The sequence below is a fragment of the Tubulanus polymorphus genome, chromosome 2, assembly GCF_964204645.1.
Source record: "Tubulanus polymorphus chromosome 2, tnTubPoly1.2, whole genome shotgun sequence".
NCBI lineage: Eukaryota > Metazoa > Nemertea > Palaeonemertea > Tubulaniformes > Tubulanidae > Tubulanus > Tubulanus polymorphus.
Genome location: NC_134026.1, coordinates 16,090,927 through 16,110,303, shown reverse-complemented (window position 1 = coordinate 16,110,303; position 19,377 = coordinate 16,090,927). Strand labels below are relative to the sequence as shown.

The 19,377-nt window shown below is 37.4% G+C and overlaps 2 protein-coding genes across 3 annotated transcripts in view; one reads left to right on the top strand and one right to left on the bottom strand.

Annotated features, from left to right (window-relative positions):
• Positions 1-7,911, top strand: part of LOC141899626 (conopressin/neurophysin-like) — a 65,989-nt gene extending 58,078 nt beyond the window's left edge. Inside the window, exons 3-4 of the mRNA XM_074786040.1 lie at positions 6,373-6,571; positions 7,767-7,911. Of these exons, the coding sequence (XP_074642141.1) occupies positions 6,373-6,571; positions 7,767-7,894 (327 nt within the window). The 3' untranslated portion in view covers positions 7,895-7,911. The remainder of the gene's footprint in view (positions 1-6,372; positions 6,572-7,766) is intronic.
• Positions 7,912-10,757: 2,846 nt separating this feature from the next.
• On the bottom strand, positions 10,758-17,909 carry LOC141899959 (uncharacterized). Of its 2 annotated transcripts, none has more exons than XM_074786604.1 (6): positions 17,884-17,909; positions 14,532-14,667; positions 14,021-14,273; positions 12,717-12,937; positions 12,422-12,506; positions 10,758-12,148 (listed from the first exon to the last, which is right to left on the bottom strand). In XM_074786604.1, exons 2-6 carry the CDS (start codon positions 14,643-14,645, stop codon positions 11,274-11,276), a joined length of 1,548 nt encoding a protein of 515 aa, XP_074642705.1. In that variant the 5' UTR covers positions 14,646-14,667; positions 17,884-17,909; the 3' UTR covers positions 10,758-11,273. The 2 variants fall into 2 exon arrangements, with proteins under 2 accessions (XP_074642705.1, XP_074642706.1); XM_074786605.1 differs by lacking the exon at positions 17,884-17,909 and having other exon boundaries at positions 14,021-14,058; positions 14,145-14,273; positions 14,532-14,661.
• Between the last annotated feature and the right edge of the window lie 1,468 nt (positions 17,910-19,377).

The following is a 19,377-nucleotide window of genomic DNA, read 5'->3' as shown; positions in this document are numbered from 1 at the left end:
TAAGTTTATTAAACAATAATTGGTTAGGTTTAACTAAAGTTTATTTTATTCTACAGTTGCCATTCTGTTGCCGGCCGCAGTGTGTACACGTAGAACTCACTAATACGCGCTATCCTACTGTTGCTGTAAAAGAAACGAAATCTTTAATTAGTCGAGTCGAGCAGAGACCGGTCCCTGTACCGGTCCCTGTACAGTTCTTAAGCACACGTATTAATATGGAACACTCACAATTCATTGGATCGTGGGGCGAAAACTGTTTCATAATTGATCATTTTGTTATCCTTCATTCACGTATTTGAACTACCCGCGCGACGCGGCCCGCAAGTTTCGACGAAAGTCCGTCCGTGACCGTCATTTTCGTTGCCGCGATTTAGCCAACGCCCATGTGTCCCGGATGTAAACTACACTTTTTGAGATGGACGGTATGGAGAAATACAGATAATTTGATTTTGCCTAATTACGCGCGATTAACGTAAGGAGATTCCAGCTCGCGCCTTCGGCGCTCTCTGTGCGCTTAATATGTCGAAGTCGAAACTTGGTGAAGCGCACAGCCAGTCTTAAGTTTTAATGAATAAATAGAGGCGAGTGCCCTTCCCAACTCATATAGAATTCAACAAAAATGTATATATATATATATATATATATATATATATATATATATATATATATATATATATATATATATATATATATATATATATATATATATATATATATATATATATATGTTTTACACAAGAAATTTGTTCCCAAGTTCTATATTGTAAAAAATGTAGGTTTTGTGAAGGAAGGCACCCGGTGGCGTGACCAAAGAAAATCACCCAAGATATGATAGATCTTCGAGCGAATTAAGGGACCCGTGATTAAAAAAGAAAAAAAATCATTTTCTGCGAAAAAACAACGAGAGAGTTTGGGAATGTTGATTACATATTGAGATCCTATTGTTTTATCGATTACACGAAAATTAATTTTTCTGTAGTTAAAAAACGTCAGATTTCTACATTAAATCGCATGGCTTCAATAGTTGTATGTGTTTTACACTAAAGATTTGTTCCTAAGTATTACAACGGGTTGCATGGGTACGGAATTGATGGAACAACGGTATTTTAAATACGGATTATAACGTATACGAATTTTACTCGAAACGGAAAAGGGGTATAACGTTTGAAAAACGGGAGTGAAAGACACATCAAGATAAGATATGTTAAAAAACGCACGGCATTTTACTCCCAGGGATTGGAAAATTTTTGGCGAGTTAATTATTCAGTACTTGTGTGGAGCGGGTCGGTCATTTTGTAACACGCGGACGGCGCGCGCGCGTTATTCTCCGGGACTCGACCCGGTGCAACTCCAGAATAGGTCAAAATAGTTCCATCGTGCAGGGTTTTCTTAAATGAGGGGAGTGGTTCGGTTTCAAATTGCCGCCAGAAACCTGATTGTCGACCATTTCTCGGGTCGGCAATCGGCAATCAGAACCTGATTGTCGACCATTTCTCGGGTCGGCAATCGGCAAATAGAAACCTGATTGTCGACCATTTCTCGAGTCGACAATTGGCAATCGGCAATCAGAAACCTGATTATATATATGATGAATATTCTCGAAAACTGAGCTTTGAATCGGCAAGAAAGACCGCCATTTTGTTCCAGTTTGATTACTTCTTTATGCTAATGAGCAGTGTGTACCATGTGATCTGGGTAAGTTTATCTTTTATGGGGAGAGTACATTGCTCGCACGTGTTTCACTGCGCGGGCACGGCCGCAATGTGGTTGCGCTATCGTAGGCCTAAATTATTGCCAATACGCCTTGTTTTGATAGCTTTGACAAAGCCCTGTTTATTTACTAAACAGCTTTAGGGTAATATTGTGAGTCGTTTATTGACTCTTGGCGACAAGAAGCTGCTTCATCCATGATATAATTGAGGCATCCTCGCCTCATTGCGCACGTGTGCAATAGCTCATTTGCATAAAGAAATAAACAAATACGAACAAAATGGCGGTCTTTCTCGCCGATTTAAAGCTCAATTTTCGAGAATATTCATTAATCCTTCAAAACAGTGTAAAATGGATATAAAAACGATGATTTATCTGGACTGAACAACACTGCTGATTCGATTAAGACCTATTTGAGGTATGCACACCAAAAATTAAGCGAAATATCCCAAAAAGATCGTTGACAATCCGAAATAAATAGACGTTAGCATAAGTCACATTTTCTAAGCTAACTTAAGGCCTTCTTTAAAAATATCCTACTGTGAAACTATTAAAAGGCACGTCAGACGATAAACTTAGGATTCGTCAGTTACCGGCCCTGGATTTAAGACTTGTAGAACTTGGAGTTCCTGATTTCTTATCGTCCGTATGCTTAATGAAAAACCTCCGATGAGACGTACCGTATTGTACCGGGTCACAAATCGTGAGCTGTTTCTGCAAGTTTTAGTTATTTTGTGTCATTCTCCCTCAGGATCTATTGAAATTATAAACAATTCTTTATTCTTAAGTTCCCATAATCAATCTTTCAAAATGTCATTCGAGAACTATCCTTCTGATATAAGTCAGTTTCATCAAAGTTGACACTGACAAGAATCAAGTTAATTTTTTCTTGTTTGATTTTCAATCAAATGATTTTTTGGCTACAGCCTCACATTTTTACTTCACGCTGTTATGGTGAGCCACTGGACCATCGGTCCTTCATATTAAACGTAAACTTACTTCTAAGCTCGGATTGTGCATATGGTATTGTATATTTTATCCCGAGCGTTTTTGTGCTGTCATTTGTGAGTCGAAGGAAGGATGGCTCCGAGTAAACATACGTTAAAGAAACAAGTCATTTGATACAATTATTACTTAAACCAAATTCAACCTTAGCGTTATAAATTATTCACAAGCATAGAGGTCGTCGGAACTTATTCAATATCACCCACCGGCATGTCGCAGGTCTACGGACCAACAATGTTATGAGCTCGAGTACAAATGCCGTAGAATATCGGGCGTAGACCAACAACTTTGTTACGTAATTTATGAGTGAAAACAGGGTGGATATGAGGAAACGTTAACCGCTTGGGCATCAATATGGATACAAGTTATGATCTTACCTTTTGAATTCTCGACGTTGAATTATTTTCTTGATTTCTATCAAATTCCCTTCAGTTAGAATATGAAGCCACAACCCGTTATTGCTGCCTTGTGGCTATATCTTTAGCTATGTTAACTATAGAAACACATGCTTGATTTCAAAATGTGCTTCGGAATTTTATATTAGCTCGAATGCCCATTCGCCCGCTATTTACTATCGTTTATTCTCTTATTAATCTTACATAAATATATATAATATTGTCAACCATACGTATCAGAAGACGTGGGTTGAAGTTGTGTTTAAGGAAAGTTGCATCTCGATTTCGTTGTGGAGCGAAATTGTAAATGGGAAAATTCGGATATTTTATGATAAAATAAAGACGTTTTGCTGAAAATGAGTCGTCGCTTGACCTTTATAAAATGGTGGTGCAAACGTCGCCGTTAACCGTTCGGGACTCGTTGAAGATGATGTAGAATAATCAAACATGTTGATTGATTACATTTTACCGCCCAGGGAGAAACACACTAGATACTAGGATTTTATCAAAGCTGTGAGTAGTTGGGTGTTGAATGGTTAGTGTAGTGTGATCTGTATGCATTTGTGGCCAGCACACAGATCACAACGATCATAGTTAGTGTTAATACGTTTATATGGAGAGGCAACATGTGAAATGAGATAGTAGAAAATGCAGTTTATTTCCAAACCACATATTTCCAACGCATTTTGAAAGAATCGAATTATTTAGATTTCATGTTTTATTTTCGATCACTCACCATCGTACAAGATACGAATTTTCTATTTCAAGCACAAGCGGGGCGGCCGACCGCATGTGCGATCATTTGAAGGCTTTACGACTATTTCTCAATTTCTTAAATCTTCCAAAAGTTGAAATATATGAATGACATTCGTGGCAAAACATAAATATTTTCATATGTTCAAAGATCCATCTTAACCACGGGTCTGACAGGGTATGCTGATAAACACATTGTATGCTGATAAACACGTTGAAACACTAGATACACGAATAAAGAATGCGAAAACGCTGTCAGAAATTGATTTAATCATGTAGATGTAAAATCGTGGAAAAGGTGCCCAGGTTGGCGGGTTCCGGCAGGCTATTTGACGCTGTTTTGTTTGTAGGTGAGAGCCGCGAACGCTGATACAGCGAGTGTAGTGCACACGTGTGGATTGTGTTAACAAACTGAATAAGGAGCATGCGCACTGTTCTCTCTCTCTCTTTTTATAATTGTGCTTTGTTTGAAAAATTGTAAATTTTATTGTTTGTTTTCTCTCAACATGTGTACATAGCCTGTCATGCTTTCTGTGAAATAAATTTGAACTTGAACTTGAACATGAACTTGCAAACAAGATGGCGGAAACTCTCTTGTGGAAAAAAATCGCGTCCCAGGCAACCATGGCGGCCAAACATACTGTTTGTTGTTTATCGGCACTTTATAGCGGATAAGTTATGAATATTTACAAAAAAATATAGTGCCAGTTTCAATGTTGCACCATTCTCGCGAGATTTTCAACAACACGGAAGTAACATATGGTAAATCATGACTTGAATTGAATGAATACCTAACACCCCTCATTATTTTTCCAAAACCAAACATTCCGCACTGACTACAAATTATGATATAATTTTAGTTGTATATCATTATTAGTTGCATATCGTTATTATCTTTCAATTGTGATTGCTATAATGTTTTTGGTAACGGCCATTAAGGCTTCATGTTTCGTCTGCAATTCACTGCAAATAGTTATGTAACTACGCAAATTTATATGTTTTGACCACTGTACACTCAATCGGGACAGTTTGTGACTAGCTTCACTGCGGCATTATCATTCATTTTTGATCTCAAAATAGGGATTTTCCTGTTATCTTTTTGGCTGGTAAATTTCGTTTGATTTTTTGATTGAGCGTCCCTTACAGACCCACCACACCTGCCGGGAGCGAAACATTTGATTTTGAAATCGGAAATCGAAGTACAAATATAGTTGTATCATCGGCGGTCGAGTTAATAGAATCTTTTTTTATCGAAGTACATAATTGGAAATTCGGTTCCGGTTCATTCAAACAATCTTCCATTCAGTCTGAACCGGCAAGCAACTGATTGGGGTGAATTTTCTTGGCTGCCTAATCTAATACATCGAGATTTTGGAAATAGCAATATTACAAGGTTGAAGATCATTTTGTCAATTTTTATATTCTTTGGTCATTTTCTACATGTAAATAGTCCGATAGTTTATTGCATTTATTTTCTCGGGTAGATGTTGATGTAGAAGTCCTTTAAGTTGATGATCCCGCGTGTTGACTAGATAGGAAGAAAGCACATTTCGAAACGCAAATTTTCCAGATGAGAGTATGGCCCTGAGGTATCCGAAGTGTAGTTGTATGACATCGACGGTGCAGCTCCGGTGAGGATGGGTTTCTCCGTCAATGGGTGCGCAGTTGGTACTTCACATATCTGGTGCTGAATTTGCCTAAAAGTAAAAGTTTTACACTGGGTGCAGTTTTGTGTTTCTAATGTACAGTGCATATAGTTAGGTCCGTGAATGTATCGTAATTAAACGGAGAGTGCTATGCGCATTGATAGACCGTCAGTAAGAAAGCGGCACAGACACGTGAATATTGAATACATGTTTGTACATTTACATATATACAGTCTTGATCGGGTTCTATTTACATTGTCACGATTAGGTTTTTGGTAGCTTTGTAATGAGACCGAAGTCAAGAGGCAACCTTCCAGTCACCATTGCGCGCAGATAGACTGAGATTGCATTATCATTTGTTAACATCGCCATATCACATCATGTAGTTATATTGTGCCTTGAAACCCTAGGAGCTGAAATAATTGAAATTCATGTACAATTTATAATACTAAACATTCAAAAGGTGGCCATGTTGATTTCTGCTGCAACCGCGCGGAGTGGGGCCAATACGTCTAGCCCTAAGTTACAGGAAACGTAATTGAGCCGTCGTAAAACTACCGTCAAAATATTCCATCACCAGCTTTTCGAATTGCTGCTTAAAAGGCGTTTGCTATATCATGGATCAAATTGCACCACACATTGTTAAACAATATTCAACTTCCGATACAGTTTCCATAGTTATGACGACCCCCTACCCCTCCCCCCGTCCAATTACACTGCTTAGATATATTCTCAGAGCAACCACAAACAATCGAAGTTCGAGATGGACCTTTGATTGTCCCGTGGGGAGATTAAACTCCTGACTTGGTCGGAGTCCACTGTTTATGAAGGTAACACTCGATTTTATCAATTTCTGATTTTAGTGTATGCGCTGCATGGGCGATGGTTACTGTGTTGGAGTCGATGCATGCTGCGGAAGCTTTGGTTGTATTATGGGATCCGATGCTACGAAAATCTGTCGCCTGGAAGCAAATAATCCCATTCCATGTCGACTGGAAGGGGAATTCGCAAGTTGTGGTGAAATGGGAAGGTGCTATGCTGACAGAATCTGTTGTGATCGAAGTAAGTAGCTACTCAAGCAGATATAGTTTATGTATTAATATGTCAAATGTTTTAGAGTTACCTGGCCATAATCTCAAATTTCCGATATCTGATGTCTTAATGATTTCTTTACCTTGTACCTACAAATGATACCCGCTCAAATGTTAATGTGTGGACATAACCTCATATGACAACTTTACTGCGGTATTTTATCTTTGAAGTCGATTCGTTCACGGGGGTCATCCCTAAATTCCCCAGGTTCTACGTATATTCCCCATGGGAAATAATATAAAAAGAGTTCCATATTCGCCAAATGATAAAAAGGTCGACCGCAGGGGTCCATACCCTATGCGTTTTAATAATATTCCATCAATTTTAACATTTAATAACACGCCGTTTCGATATCACCTTAGAGAAAAAAGAAAGTGCCGATTTCCCACATCGACTTAGGGGCTGTCCATAAAAGACATCCACACAAGATATAGAAAATCTGACCTCCCCCCCCCATGTCCACATAAAATTCATATCAGCTTGACCCCCTCTCCCCTTTTCCAACGGATAATGGAGCTTAAATTTCACACTTGATAAAGATTTGATGCAGCATAAAAAAAACTTTGATTAACGTATCTACATTTATTCCCTTAACCTGGAATTATAATCATAACTTGTTACTGGTAACTATTCATTGGAGGATAGAGTGATTTTACTTACCGTATACATTTATCCACAAAAAGATGTCCCTAAACTAGTGACCCCCTCCCTTTCAAGATGGACTTCCATATCAGACGAATCCCCTCCCCCTTGTCCACAAAAGATTTTAATGGATGCCCCCTAACATTGGTTGCATTTCAGGTTCGGCAGCCTGCCCCTTTATCATGCTCTGAATTCCCAGCGCCGAAATGTAGTGTGTGTGTGGCCATGGGAACAAATGACGTACATTTTCTATAATTTTCCATGAGGTAATAAATAACCAGGGGAATATAGAACCCGGGAACATCGGACTCGGTGAATATAGAACCCCTTCATGTATAATTTCCCTTAGGGGAACATAGGTCCCAGGGAATATAGAACCTGGGGAACACAGGTAGGGACCCCGTTCACGTATGGCATTCACATTGTGATAAGAATATACTTTAGATTTATGTTTTGTTATGAGAGCTTTATCGACATACATGTTTGAAATAATATATTTGATGTATGTTTATATTTCTTCCAGCGTCTTGTCGTAGTGACGACGGCTGTAGCCATTTTGAGTCTACACGAGCGGGAAGCGAAAGAAATGGAAAACTATTAAGAATTCAGAATGTTCTTGAAAAGCTTCTCACGTCAAAGCGCCATGAATGAAATTGACTTATATTAATTTGCCAATAAAAATGAATAAATTTTGAATCCTATTCCATCGTCCAGTAACATAAGATCTGAGTAACATATTATATCAGCATATCAATTTAAAGGTGGAGCTAGTGAGATCGGCAAGATTTGGCCAATAATAATATTCATTTGACTTATCATCTCCATTTTCAGCTTGATTGCTGATGTAGTTAAACCTTCTAAAATTATGACCCCCCTCCCCCCCCAACCATCGAGAATATCCTTCTCCAGGTATTAATTCAAACAAAATATATTCAAACCATGACATTCTCAAAACAACGGACTTGTATTCGTAGGCATGTTATTTCAACCTACCGGGAAAACGGGAAAATTACTTTTTGTGTGTATATAGGGGATACATGATGTCTTACAGTCGTTTAAATGCTCTGTGCCAGGAATTTGAGAAAATCGGGGATTGCTTTTGCGTTTATTAATCGCGCCTTGAATTGGCCGAACATCCGACCAGAACAAACCGAAGGAACTCGAAAAGTTCTCAATCTGCCTGATGCTTCCACGCAGTGAGGCACATTGACGACGTTAAAGTATTCGAGTATTCCGTGAACATCAAGTCGTTGGTGGCCAAACTACAATTTTATTTGCACGACCCGTAGAGGAATATTGCTGCTACAACTGAAGATCAGCGACAGACCACGCTTTGAATCATCTAAAGCGAGTGATCCTATGTACAGCGTGGCAAAAAATCTTTTCAAAGGCAAGAAAAATTTGAAATGAATTTGAAATGTCTTATCAGGCAAATTTCCTTAGGGTGTGCCTCAAACAATTGTTCCCTTGTGGTCCTAAATGGTGTTTTGAATATTCATTCATATGCAGGAAAGTAAGAATATTTCAAAAACCTTTAGAATTTTCTTTCCTAGAAGGGCACTTTGAACATATGCTGAAATAAAACTGAATCTTATTTCTATTGTAAATTGATTTTACTGCAGAAAAGGGCTTAGATCTGTTTTTAGCTTAGTTTTTCACTCAAGAATGTGCCCCTTTCTGGCAAAGGTTGTGCCCTATCCTGTAGAAATCCTGGTGACAGGCATGTTTTTAAAAGGTACATTTAAAGTAAAATTCAAATGGCATTATGTTGTAGTCCGGTTTCCTATAAAACAATAATCAAAAATGAATTTATGCTGTAGTCCGGTTTCCTATAAAACCAACAACAAAAATGCATGGTTGAAAATTATTTGATTCCTATAATACGCCCCTTTTTGAAAAGGTGCCCTTTTTCATTGGTGAGGCAGTCAAAATTGGGCCCTTGATCCGCCCCTGAGACGCGCCATAAATGGCAAACCCCAAATGCACGTGTCGGCGATATAGTCCTGTTAGTGGAGCCTGGAGACCGTTGAAGCCTCACAGTAAAGTCGTCGGAACGAGACCTGACCAGAAGGGATACGTTCATACAGTCGTTGTGGAAACTGCAAACAATCCTGATCCGACCAATCGGTTTATTTCACTCGACGAATTTCTTCTTTTGTTCAAACTCTGAAAAAGTACTTGTAGCATTAGTAATGTGATGGATTCGTGCTGATAGAATGTTTTTACGTCGGCAATTTGAATAGATTTACCCCTGGAGGTTCTTTGGTCTATATGTTTACATTTCAGCGCGGATTGTCGTCGATTGTATTTCGATTTAGTTTGTTAGCTTGCATCCGAAAATGGGTATTTGTTCTGTTTAAACGGTTCAATAATTATGATTGGTTACATTCTTATTTGATCGATAGTTAATCTCTAACTCAAGTTGTTTATTAATCGTCTACTGGTTGCGATATTAGTACTATTACTAAATTATCGGTATTAGGTGATCGGCATAAGATTTGTACAATTTCAGGGTCTGATATTACGTATAGTTAGGATTTTAATCTCCGTGATGTGCGCCGGAGCGCATAGCCTGCGTTTTGGGGGTTTCGTCAATTTTTTTGCACGTGTGTGCATGCATCTAAGTGTGTCTGCATTTTGTTATGGGGTTTTGGTCGATTTTTTGCACGTGTGTGCGTGCATCTAAGTGTGTATATATCTAGGTAATGGACCATTTTGATTTCTTTCTTGCTCTTAGAAAACGGCTAAAGATAAAGATATCATGCAAATTATGTAGAAAAATATCGGGATGTTACGGGGAGCGGACAAAATAAAAACGACTGGAAAATATTAATCACTATTGCAGATTTTGGATTTCTATCCTTTAAAAATATGATCTTGAATTGTTTATTCGGGTGCATTTAAATGCTTTCCTCGTTGCGTCGGGGGTTGATTCGCGCACGATTTTGCTTGTATAAGAAAAAAGGATATCTCTGCGCGGGATAAAGCATACTGTCGACTTGTCAGGTTGGTCACTCTTCCATCCAAATTTTATATAACGACTGTAAGACTATTGATTTACTCTGTCAGACCTTTACCGACATTGAAAACGCAATCGCGCCGTGAAGTTTAGCCAAGGCCAATTGGTTAGATTCTAAGTTAACCATAGATTTATTTTAAAATTATTCCCTGTGATACAAAGTTTTCGGAAGATTTAATTGGTTTTATATTGTGATGAAATTTCATTGAAAACGCATGTCCAGTGTAGACCCATTCCATCCACTTATACTACCTACGTACGTAGCTAATGGTCAAAAGTCAAATAAAGACAAAGAAATGAAGTCAGCGTTGTTGGTGGGCGGGTCTGATTTCCATCGACTCCGAATAGTCGAAAAGGACACGTTTTATTTACGGGCTTTGGCACGACTGAAGTCGTTCGGTTACAAAACGATGGTGCGAACCTAGCTATACTCAAAGATTTGAAGAATTACCAAGAAGTTCCATTATATTACAAATATTCTTTATTTTCTTCTGTGAAAATGGTTTGAAAATCAACACCTTTGATCCAAAAATAACCACATCAAATAAGATAGATTTCTGTTGATTTAACGTAATCGTAATAATCATCGTCACAGAGTTATATCATTTAAATCCTCTTTCAATCAATCGGTAAAAACTATCATTCTGGAATGTAATATCAACTTATCCATTGTACACGATTATCATAACTATTTAAAACACTCTCAAATGTCAATGCTCTGAATGAAAATAATGGACAGGAATTAGGGCACACATGAAAACACATCCATCACATGTAGAAAAATAATTCTTCACATATCGAACATTAAATGCAGTCAAACCTATTTGAATGATAAACCTCGTAAATGCTTCATTGACGATGATTCTGAAAATGAAAAACAACCACGCGAAACATCAAATTTTCATCGACTTGCAAGATTCTTACTGTTAAACATTTGTGTATATTGACCGATTCTATACGTAGCATTGTTCAATATAAACGGTTCTAATAGACGTTAATGAGCACTCTTTGCTATAATTGGCTATAAGCGACCCCAAGGGTAATATTTATCGTTGCCGCATTGCTATCATGAAGATAATGGGTTAGATTACTATTTTCTGCAGATGGCTGGTAACGAATATTTTCATATGCATAACTATAGTTTGCATTTGAAAAGAAATCGGTTATATTTCCTCCATTGGTATGAACTTTTGCAGATGCTGTTGGCGGCTTTCGCGGATAGTTATGTTGGCACGTAGTGAAATAATCGGGGGAAGGAGGAAATTTCTGTGAAAGCGCATCCGATGTCGGCACATACTCATCTGCCAGTCGATACGAAGACGAGCAACTCATATCATTCACCGATTGTTTGTGTACAGTCGTGAGTTCTGTAAGTAATACAGGCGACGCTGATTGTTTGTGTGTATGTCTCTGAGAGTTTGTTGCCTGTGTAAGATCATCATTGCATTCAACTTTGATCGCGAAATCTGTGGGCAGAGTTGAATCCTTTTTTGAATTAAAATCCGTCATGTCTATGACGTTTTTTGCCATTTGGGTAGAACTATTCTCCGTTTCGGCGGTAAACATCATACTGCAATTGGTCTCAGCTGGAATATACGAGTGTCTAGAACTAGGGGGTGACGGTGAATGTCTATTCATTGCAAAGCTCCTTCCATCATAAGCGGAATGTATATAAATTTGGCTTTTATCTTCATTATAATCCATAGAATATACGGATGGGCCAAAAATTCCGTTTGGTTCCTGTCTGGCTGGTGGCATGAAATCCGAATATATGTTTCCATCTAAGTGATCAAAGCTACTACCGTATCCCGGAGTGCGATTGATTTGATGAGACTGTGGTGGACAAAGACACTCGAACGGGGGACATGAACAAATAACGTCTGATTCTGAAAGCAATAAAGACAATTCTAATAACTTATGATAAGACAATTCTAATAACTTATGATACAAAGAATAATATACCACCAGTACTACACACATTTTTACTTCCTGGTAGAAACATACATTGATTCAGTAGGACGCGAAACGCCATCCAATGACAATTGCTTTTGATGCGAAATATGGTTTACGATTTAAATCAATAAATATCAGAAGTTTTGAAGGAAACAGAATTACGTTATCACAAAATGCTATCTTTTATTCCAATCTTGTATCCTTACCTGAAACTCCTAGTTTTGGAACTTTGTAGCGCAGGCGCATTGCATCACTTGATAATCGTTTCCCAGACTTTGAAACATCAATCGCCTGTATGAGGAAATCGAACAGAATGGTATTAATGCACTAGCGTAATACGAAGAAAACCTTCAAGCATAAATTATATCCTTGGTTTATCATTTTTGCTCATAGTTATATGTGTAAATTTTAACACCAGGGTTGAATTTACTGTGGCTACAGAATCTACAAATCATGAAACGAACACACATCGTCGTCATATATACTCGTTTATACTCGTACCTTCATTTTATGCTGTTTAGCTATTGTGCGACGCGTGCTATGTCGTCTCGTGTCAGCAGACGTTTTTGCTTCCGGGAATGGATGATCGTGCGTGCCTTTCGCTTGGAAAAATATATAACCATCCAAATGCCTCCAGAAGTGAGTTACAGGATAACCGCAGTGCCCCCGACAAGGTTGTAGTTCAAGTCTACCGGGACATCTTTCGTTTGGACACGGGCGACCTGAAATAACAAAATTGCGGAGTAATTCATGGAATAGTTTCATATTACATTGTGAGTTCAGGATTCGTCCCTACCCCACTAATTCGCAAAACGTAATTAACACATTCCATCTTTCAACACAGGAAATATGAAAAGCTCAGTATTCGTTCATTGAAAATGAGGCGTTTTGTATTCTGTTTAACTAATGCGCGCATTGTATGTTTCACGTCAACATACCATATATAACTAAAAAAAACTACTTACTATTGTTCATATTTAAAAAAGACCCATAGGCAGAGTGGTTGCCAATTTCAGTATTTTCTTAAACTTTGGAAACGTCAAATGCACTTACATTTTACGATTCCCTAGTTTTCAAGTAAATCTTTTGATTAATTGAGACTATTAAGACCACGTCATTCAGAGTGCGTGACAATGTTAAGTGCTCTATGGATTCCATATCCATAGAATTATGGGCTTTTCACGGCATGCGTGTATCTAGGGAGTCGATCGTCTACCAGCCTATAGTCATCATAAATTGTTATCCATAAATGCCATTTCTACTAACCGAATAATGATAATACGTATATGATAAAGAGCTTTAATTTTAAAGCGCCCCTGAAGCCATTCGGGATTATTAACGGCAACGTCCGTGTAAATACAAAATGAAGAGCACCATTCTGTTTCTAGGTAGAAATTTTGGCCAGTGGTAATATAAACAAATGCCATTCGTTTCAAATTAGGCACGAGACACGAAATTGGGCTTCAGGTGTACATATGAATTTTTGATAAATGAAACTATATAATATAATGACGAAAATAACCCAGCAATCTTTCTATACATGAATTTTCACTAACTGATCTGAGTACGAAGAACTTATGATTCTATCCGTCATTTAATTTCGACGAAGTCTTGTTGCCAATCAAATAAAATTATGATTGCGGCTATCAGAGCTGAGAACAGTGACAGACAATATTAGTAAATCTAAGTACACTGGGCACGGCCATGTATACTACTAGATGTTGATGAGATATTCAATTGCTAGTTTACTCAACGTCTTCGATGGAAATATCAAAACGTGATGTTGATCAGAAAATTTAACTTACCTATTTGTTTCTTCCTGGCTTTATCACATATAGCTGGCCTGAAATGGACATTACTGCCATCGTCGAACACACAGCGCATTGAGCAAATCAACACACCTAAGCACGATTTTTTTAGAATATTTACGTTGTGATTATTGGTGTTTCGCATCGCCCAACCACTGCAATGTCGACGAGCGTCCTCAGATTCTTCTTCGGAGTAAATATACCGACAATGGCCATTTGGCCAATCACGGAAACGTTCAGTTTCAAACGGCTACAAAATATATTTTGTATATTTATTTCATTATTATCACTCGTAGTTATGAATGTATTAATAATTATCTTATATTGATTATACGATCGTTCTATGTAAGCTGGATTATGAATTTATTTTTCTAATTTCATTTACAACTTTATTTTGACGTAATATATTTATGTATACCTAAAGTGCGCTAATATTTTGTATTTCCCCCATGAAGATATGGGACTATACTTATCAGAAGCTTCAGACAAAACAACAAAAGAGGCTTACCTGCGGAAGATTCGTATCATTTATATCCCACATTTTCAATGTAGATTTTTCAACATCACTCTGCAACTTTTCTTCCTGTAAGTATGCGGCTGCTTCCTCGTGGAGAGTCATCATTCAAGTTATTTAACCAGATTGACTATAGAATGATAGATATATTATGTGCAGTTAAACAATTTTCAAAGCGTTGCACATCCTGGTTGGTTTGTTAATGGTTTTGCAGGGAGGTTTGTGATGATCGCTATATTACGCCCATGTGTCACACTTGGTAGGCACGGGTCGGCTCACAAATTATGCAAAGACCGACTTCGTAAATAATGCATTTCATAAAATAGTGGTATTCATATTAACTGGGATGCGCCTGGTAAGAAATGCGCTGTCGATGTGCGCAATAGGCCAATTGCAGATTATTAGCAAATGGATGTCAAATTTTACATTTCAATTGACTCGAAGTAATTAGAATTATATGAGAAAAGTCCATCACAGAGCATCGTGTTGCTGACCACGATTTTCAATGTATTGGCTCAAGACCTATTGTTGTGTTAAGAAACTTCTTTGGGTCACAACTACAAAATTCCATTGTCCAAGTGACTCTCCGCCAATATTGTTTGTCTGGCGACTTATTCACCTGTTCACTAAAGTCAGCGGGTAAATGATAATACATAAGCATAATTACATTTGATACGTCTTGGCAAATAATTGCATCTATTTTCTTAGTAGCTAATTCCTTAGTGACAAATGTGGTTGGCTGCTCGATTCTCGAAAAATACTGATTCCATACCTTTTCGTGTCTTGTAACGGAATTATAAGGAAAAGTAATAACTATTTTCCATTGACATACATGAAGTTAGTTTCAGGTTAATATAACATGTTGCCTTATCGAATACGCCTGACTATAAACACCAAGAGGTTTGTAAGTCCAATCATTTTACATTTGTACGCATTAATGAATAAAAAAATATATACCTTCAGCTTGCGATTGATTATGATATTCCAGTCACTTCTGACACTGTTGTACCTTAAAGCCCTCAAACCTTCTTGCCATTGGTTCCGCAGTCGGTCGTATTTATACCGGTCCCACCTCCGCTCCCGACAGGAGGCAGGTGAATAAAGTATTCTTTCGTTTGTTTTAATTGGCCCCCACCCGCTGCTTCCCATATAAATGATAATCAGCATCACCGCACTTTTAGATGACAAGACAATACAGCGTCATAGGGCAGGTCGAATTAGCATATGAATGAATGTACACGTGCAATATACGATTGAATCATATCGCACAAGTTTGGGGGGCTCATCCTTATTACAAATCAGGGCTATATAAGCGAAAGACTATATACTTGTATGTGCATGAAAATGATTTTTGATAAGTTTGATATATGCGAGTTAGCTAGTTAACAATTTATTTTCCTAATTCTATATCTTGGACATTGTGCACAAAATCATGAAGAAATGTAGCATTTACTAGCGATTTCAAAACTTCAATGACCTAACCTTAACCAAAAACACGAAATTGGATCACGATAATAAACCTAAAAATAATCATTATAAGTTTGCAATCATTATAATCATTATACGTATGATAATTGCATATATAAATCACTGAATCAGCAACGTAAAAAACATATATGCTCATTCCGTTTCGATACATATTGAGGTCCATTAGATTTGACTGGACTGTACTGGAAATTGATGCAAAAATTAGCTGAATGGTCAGATTTAATCAAAAGAATTGTTAGCGGCGTTATTGTAACGGTTGATGCGTAATTGACGGATCGATGAGTAATTAACTGAGTCCCTGATGTCTGCTGTCTCACAATTCTGTATAACCATGGACTCTTTGATTTATAGTCCATGGTTATACGTACGTGAGGCAGTGAAAATAGCCTGTGATCTATAACTTGCTATCACTTGAGTCCCTGACGAAAAATATCGGACTCGGCTCGTGCCAAATTTTGGCACGGGTCAGATATAATTCCGTGTGAATGCCTATCGATTGTGGAAGTGACTCGCACCTAGCTTTGTTTGATATCGAGTGAGTGGTTTGCGCATGAAAGCGGTCTCTAATTATGCGTGATCGCGGCTTTTACAAACACGCGTGACAAGACAGAAACAAGACCAGAAGAAACAAGCCTACCAGAAGAAAACAGACTGACAATATTGGAGATTAATAACAAATGTTGATTAATCGGACGTTCCGGGTACCCTTCTGCTAAATCTGCATTCATTTGAAATGAATGAACACATACTTCAAAAATAAAAGATATCAAACTGATTCCCTAAAACACTGAAATTACGTTGAAAGCTTGTTCTTTGTGTTTCCGATTAGATATTTCAAATTGATGTTTCCGATGTGCGGTTACGTGTCCTTTTAATTCTAATCCCTAATCTGGGTGCATTCCTCGATGTATCAGACCCTATATCTGCATCCGATTCCAAACTTTGTCAAACAGAGAGGAAAATGATAGTTGCGTATGCTCTTACGTAACATCACCTTACCGTTGGCGTAGATGTTACGACATCTGTGGGTCAACAGGTGTGTATTACGTACATTCCACAAGCGGTTTTATTGGGGTTTCCCTATAACTCTTATTGTTGAGAGAACATTAATTCGCACACTAACAATCGATTATATGGGACATGATATCAAAATGCCTATTTCATTCATAATTTCATATGTAATTAATTGTCAAATGACCAAACTAAATTGTATATTAAATTTGTAATTTTCAACTGATGTGGACTTTTGTATTATATATATTGGCTTTCTACTTCATATGTCGCCATTGATTATGTACATTTATTTCACTTGTGACCAACGGACGAGAAGGCGCGTGTGGCACTCAACAATGAACCGCGCGATAGCACAAAATTGTTTGATTTCCAAAACTTTTGCAATTGATGTCAAATGCCTAAATCGCCTAGATTGGCGTCATGGATTTTATGTATATTCATTATATTTGCCGACTGTAGCCTCTACATTCAGATTCAGATTCAGATTCAGATTTGTTATTCAGAAAAAAAGGTTTCCTTTTGCTCATAAGAAAGTAATACAAGAGATGTTTGAAAATTCGAATAATGATAAACAAAATTTAATCCAGAAATAGTGGGTAAGAGACATCCTTGAAGATATTGCATATTTTAGCTTGAAAGGGTACCGAGCTCCCATTTCCCCTGAAATGATCGCAGGACACTTCAACGAAAATATGCTATTTTTCTTAATGAAAAAAAAGCAAGTCAGGTGGGCCCAATGATTGGTTAAATACATACAATTTGAACATGATCGTCAGCTTCTGATAATTAATGGGGACACGTTTTAAGTACATTTTTGGGGCGGTATGCAGTATTTTCACCCTACCTGGTGTGCGATGTCGAGCCTAATTCCCGGTCTCATTCGAGTATGGCTGACTGAGTTGTATTTTTGAGAAAGTCTCAGCGTTCTATTCGTTTCGTGTTTATATGGAGTTAGAGGTTCGACCGGGTCTAACTGGCTACTAAGCATTATTCTAAGCATGTGGCACGGAACTATGTTTTCAAAAACGAGTTTCAGTTTTCCCAAAAATGACACGTGTCGGCGTGTTCTTGACTGGGAGTGTGTACATACGTCTGTAAGCACACGAGAACTATAGACTCGCGGTCGTTAGCCACGTGCAGATAAATGCGGCATCATTTTAGTTAATTTGCTATTTTCGTTGAAAAGAATTAAATACCAGTTAGAGAGTAATGTCGATTCCCAAAATTATGGAAAATTATGCCGATTATCAACTTATTCTAAAATATAATCAAACAGGAAGGACAAACTTCATGTCATAAACGAACAACGAGTCCCGCATATCTAAATAGCTACGTCAATGGACACACATTATCATAGTACGATGGATTGTACTCGATGTGCAATTGCTCTTTATCAATAAATGCTCAATCATGTATATATCTGAAACGAAATTATGTGTAACAATCCCTCGATACTGCAGATTGGAATGCATAAAGTACATACGATTAAAAGCATTACATCAAAATTCATGAAAAATATAATGATTGAGATTCTTGCAAATCTTTATATACATTAGTTAAGGATGATTTTCAAGCAACTATGTATATGAAATGCAAATATATGTTTACAACGCAACACAATCTTAGGATACGTGCCCGTGGAAGGTACTTGAACGGTTCGATTGCTAAAAAGTATGTGCGGTGTATTTATTAAATACGTATAACATATTGCAAATCTTCGCATCGGCCTGAATAAGAAAAATCATACTGTAGAACGAATGATATAACGAATTCACAATCATTATAATGCATGTTCGTCTAGAGGAATAGCAAAATTCTACAGTTCAAATAAAGTATCCCCGAACGTTTTAAATCCAGATAACGTATCATTGATCAAGAGAAGGTCCCTTGTGCAAAAATGTAATTGCTATAGTATTATGATTCACGACGAAATCAAGAAATTGCACTGCTGTTTGAAATTCAGTTTCCGGTTAAATTTTTCAGATTGCGTAGCCCCTCTGTAGAGATTAAAAATGTCGATCTAATCCAAGTGATATGAGATTCAGCTTTCGATGTTAACTATTCTACAATTCCCATTGCACTGATGTTCTCCTGGTGGATCACAAAACTGTCAAAACACCTCGCTGCAACTGCCATAGGCGAGCATGTAGAATTGCTCCATGGATGTGCAGATTAGACATCCACGGTTTCCTTAGTTGATTATACATCAAAGTGAGCAATAGACGGTTTATATATATATATATATATATATATATATATATATATATATATATATATATATATATATATATATATATATATATATATATATATATATATATATATATATATATATATA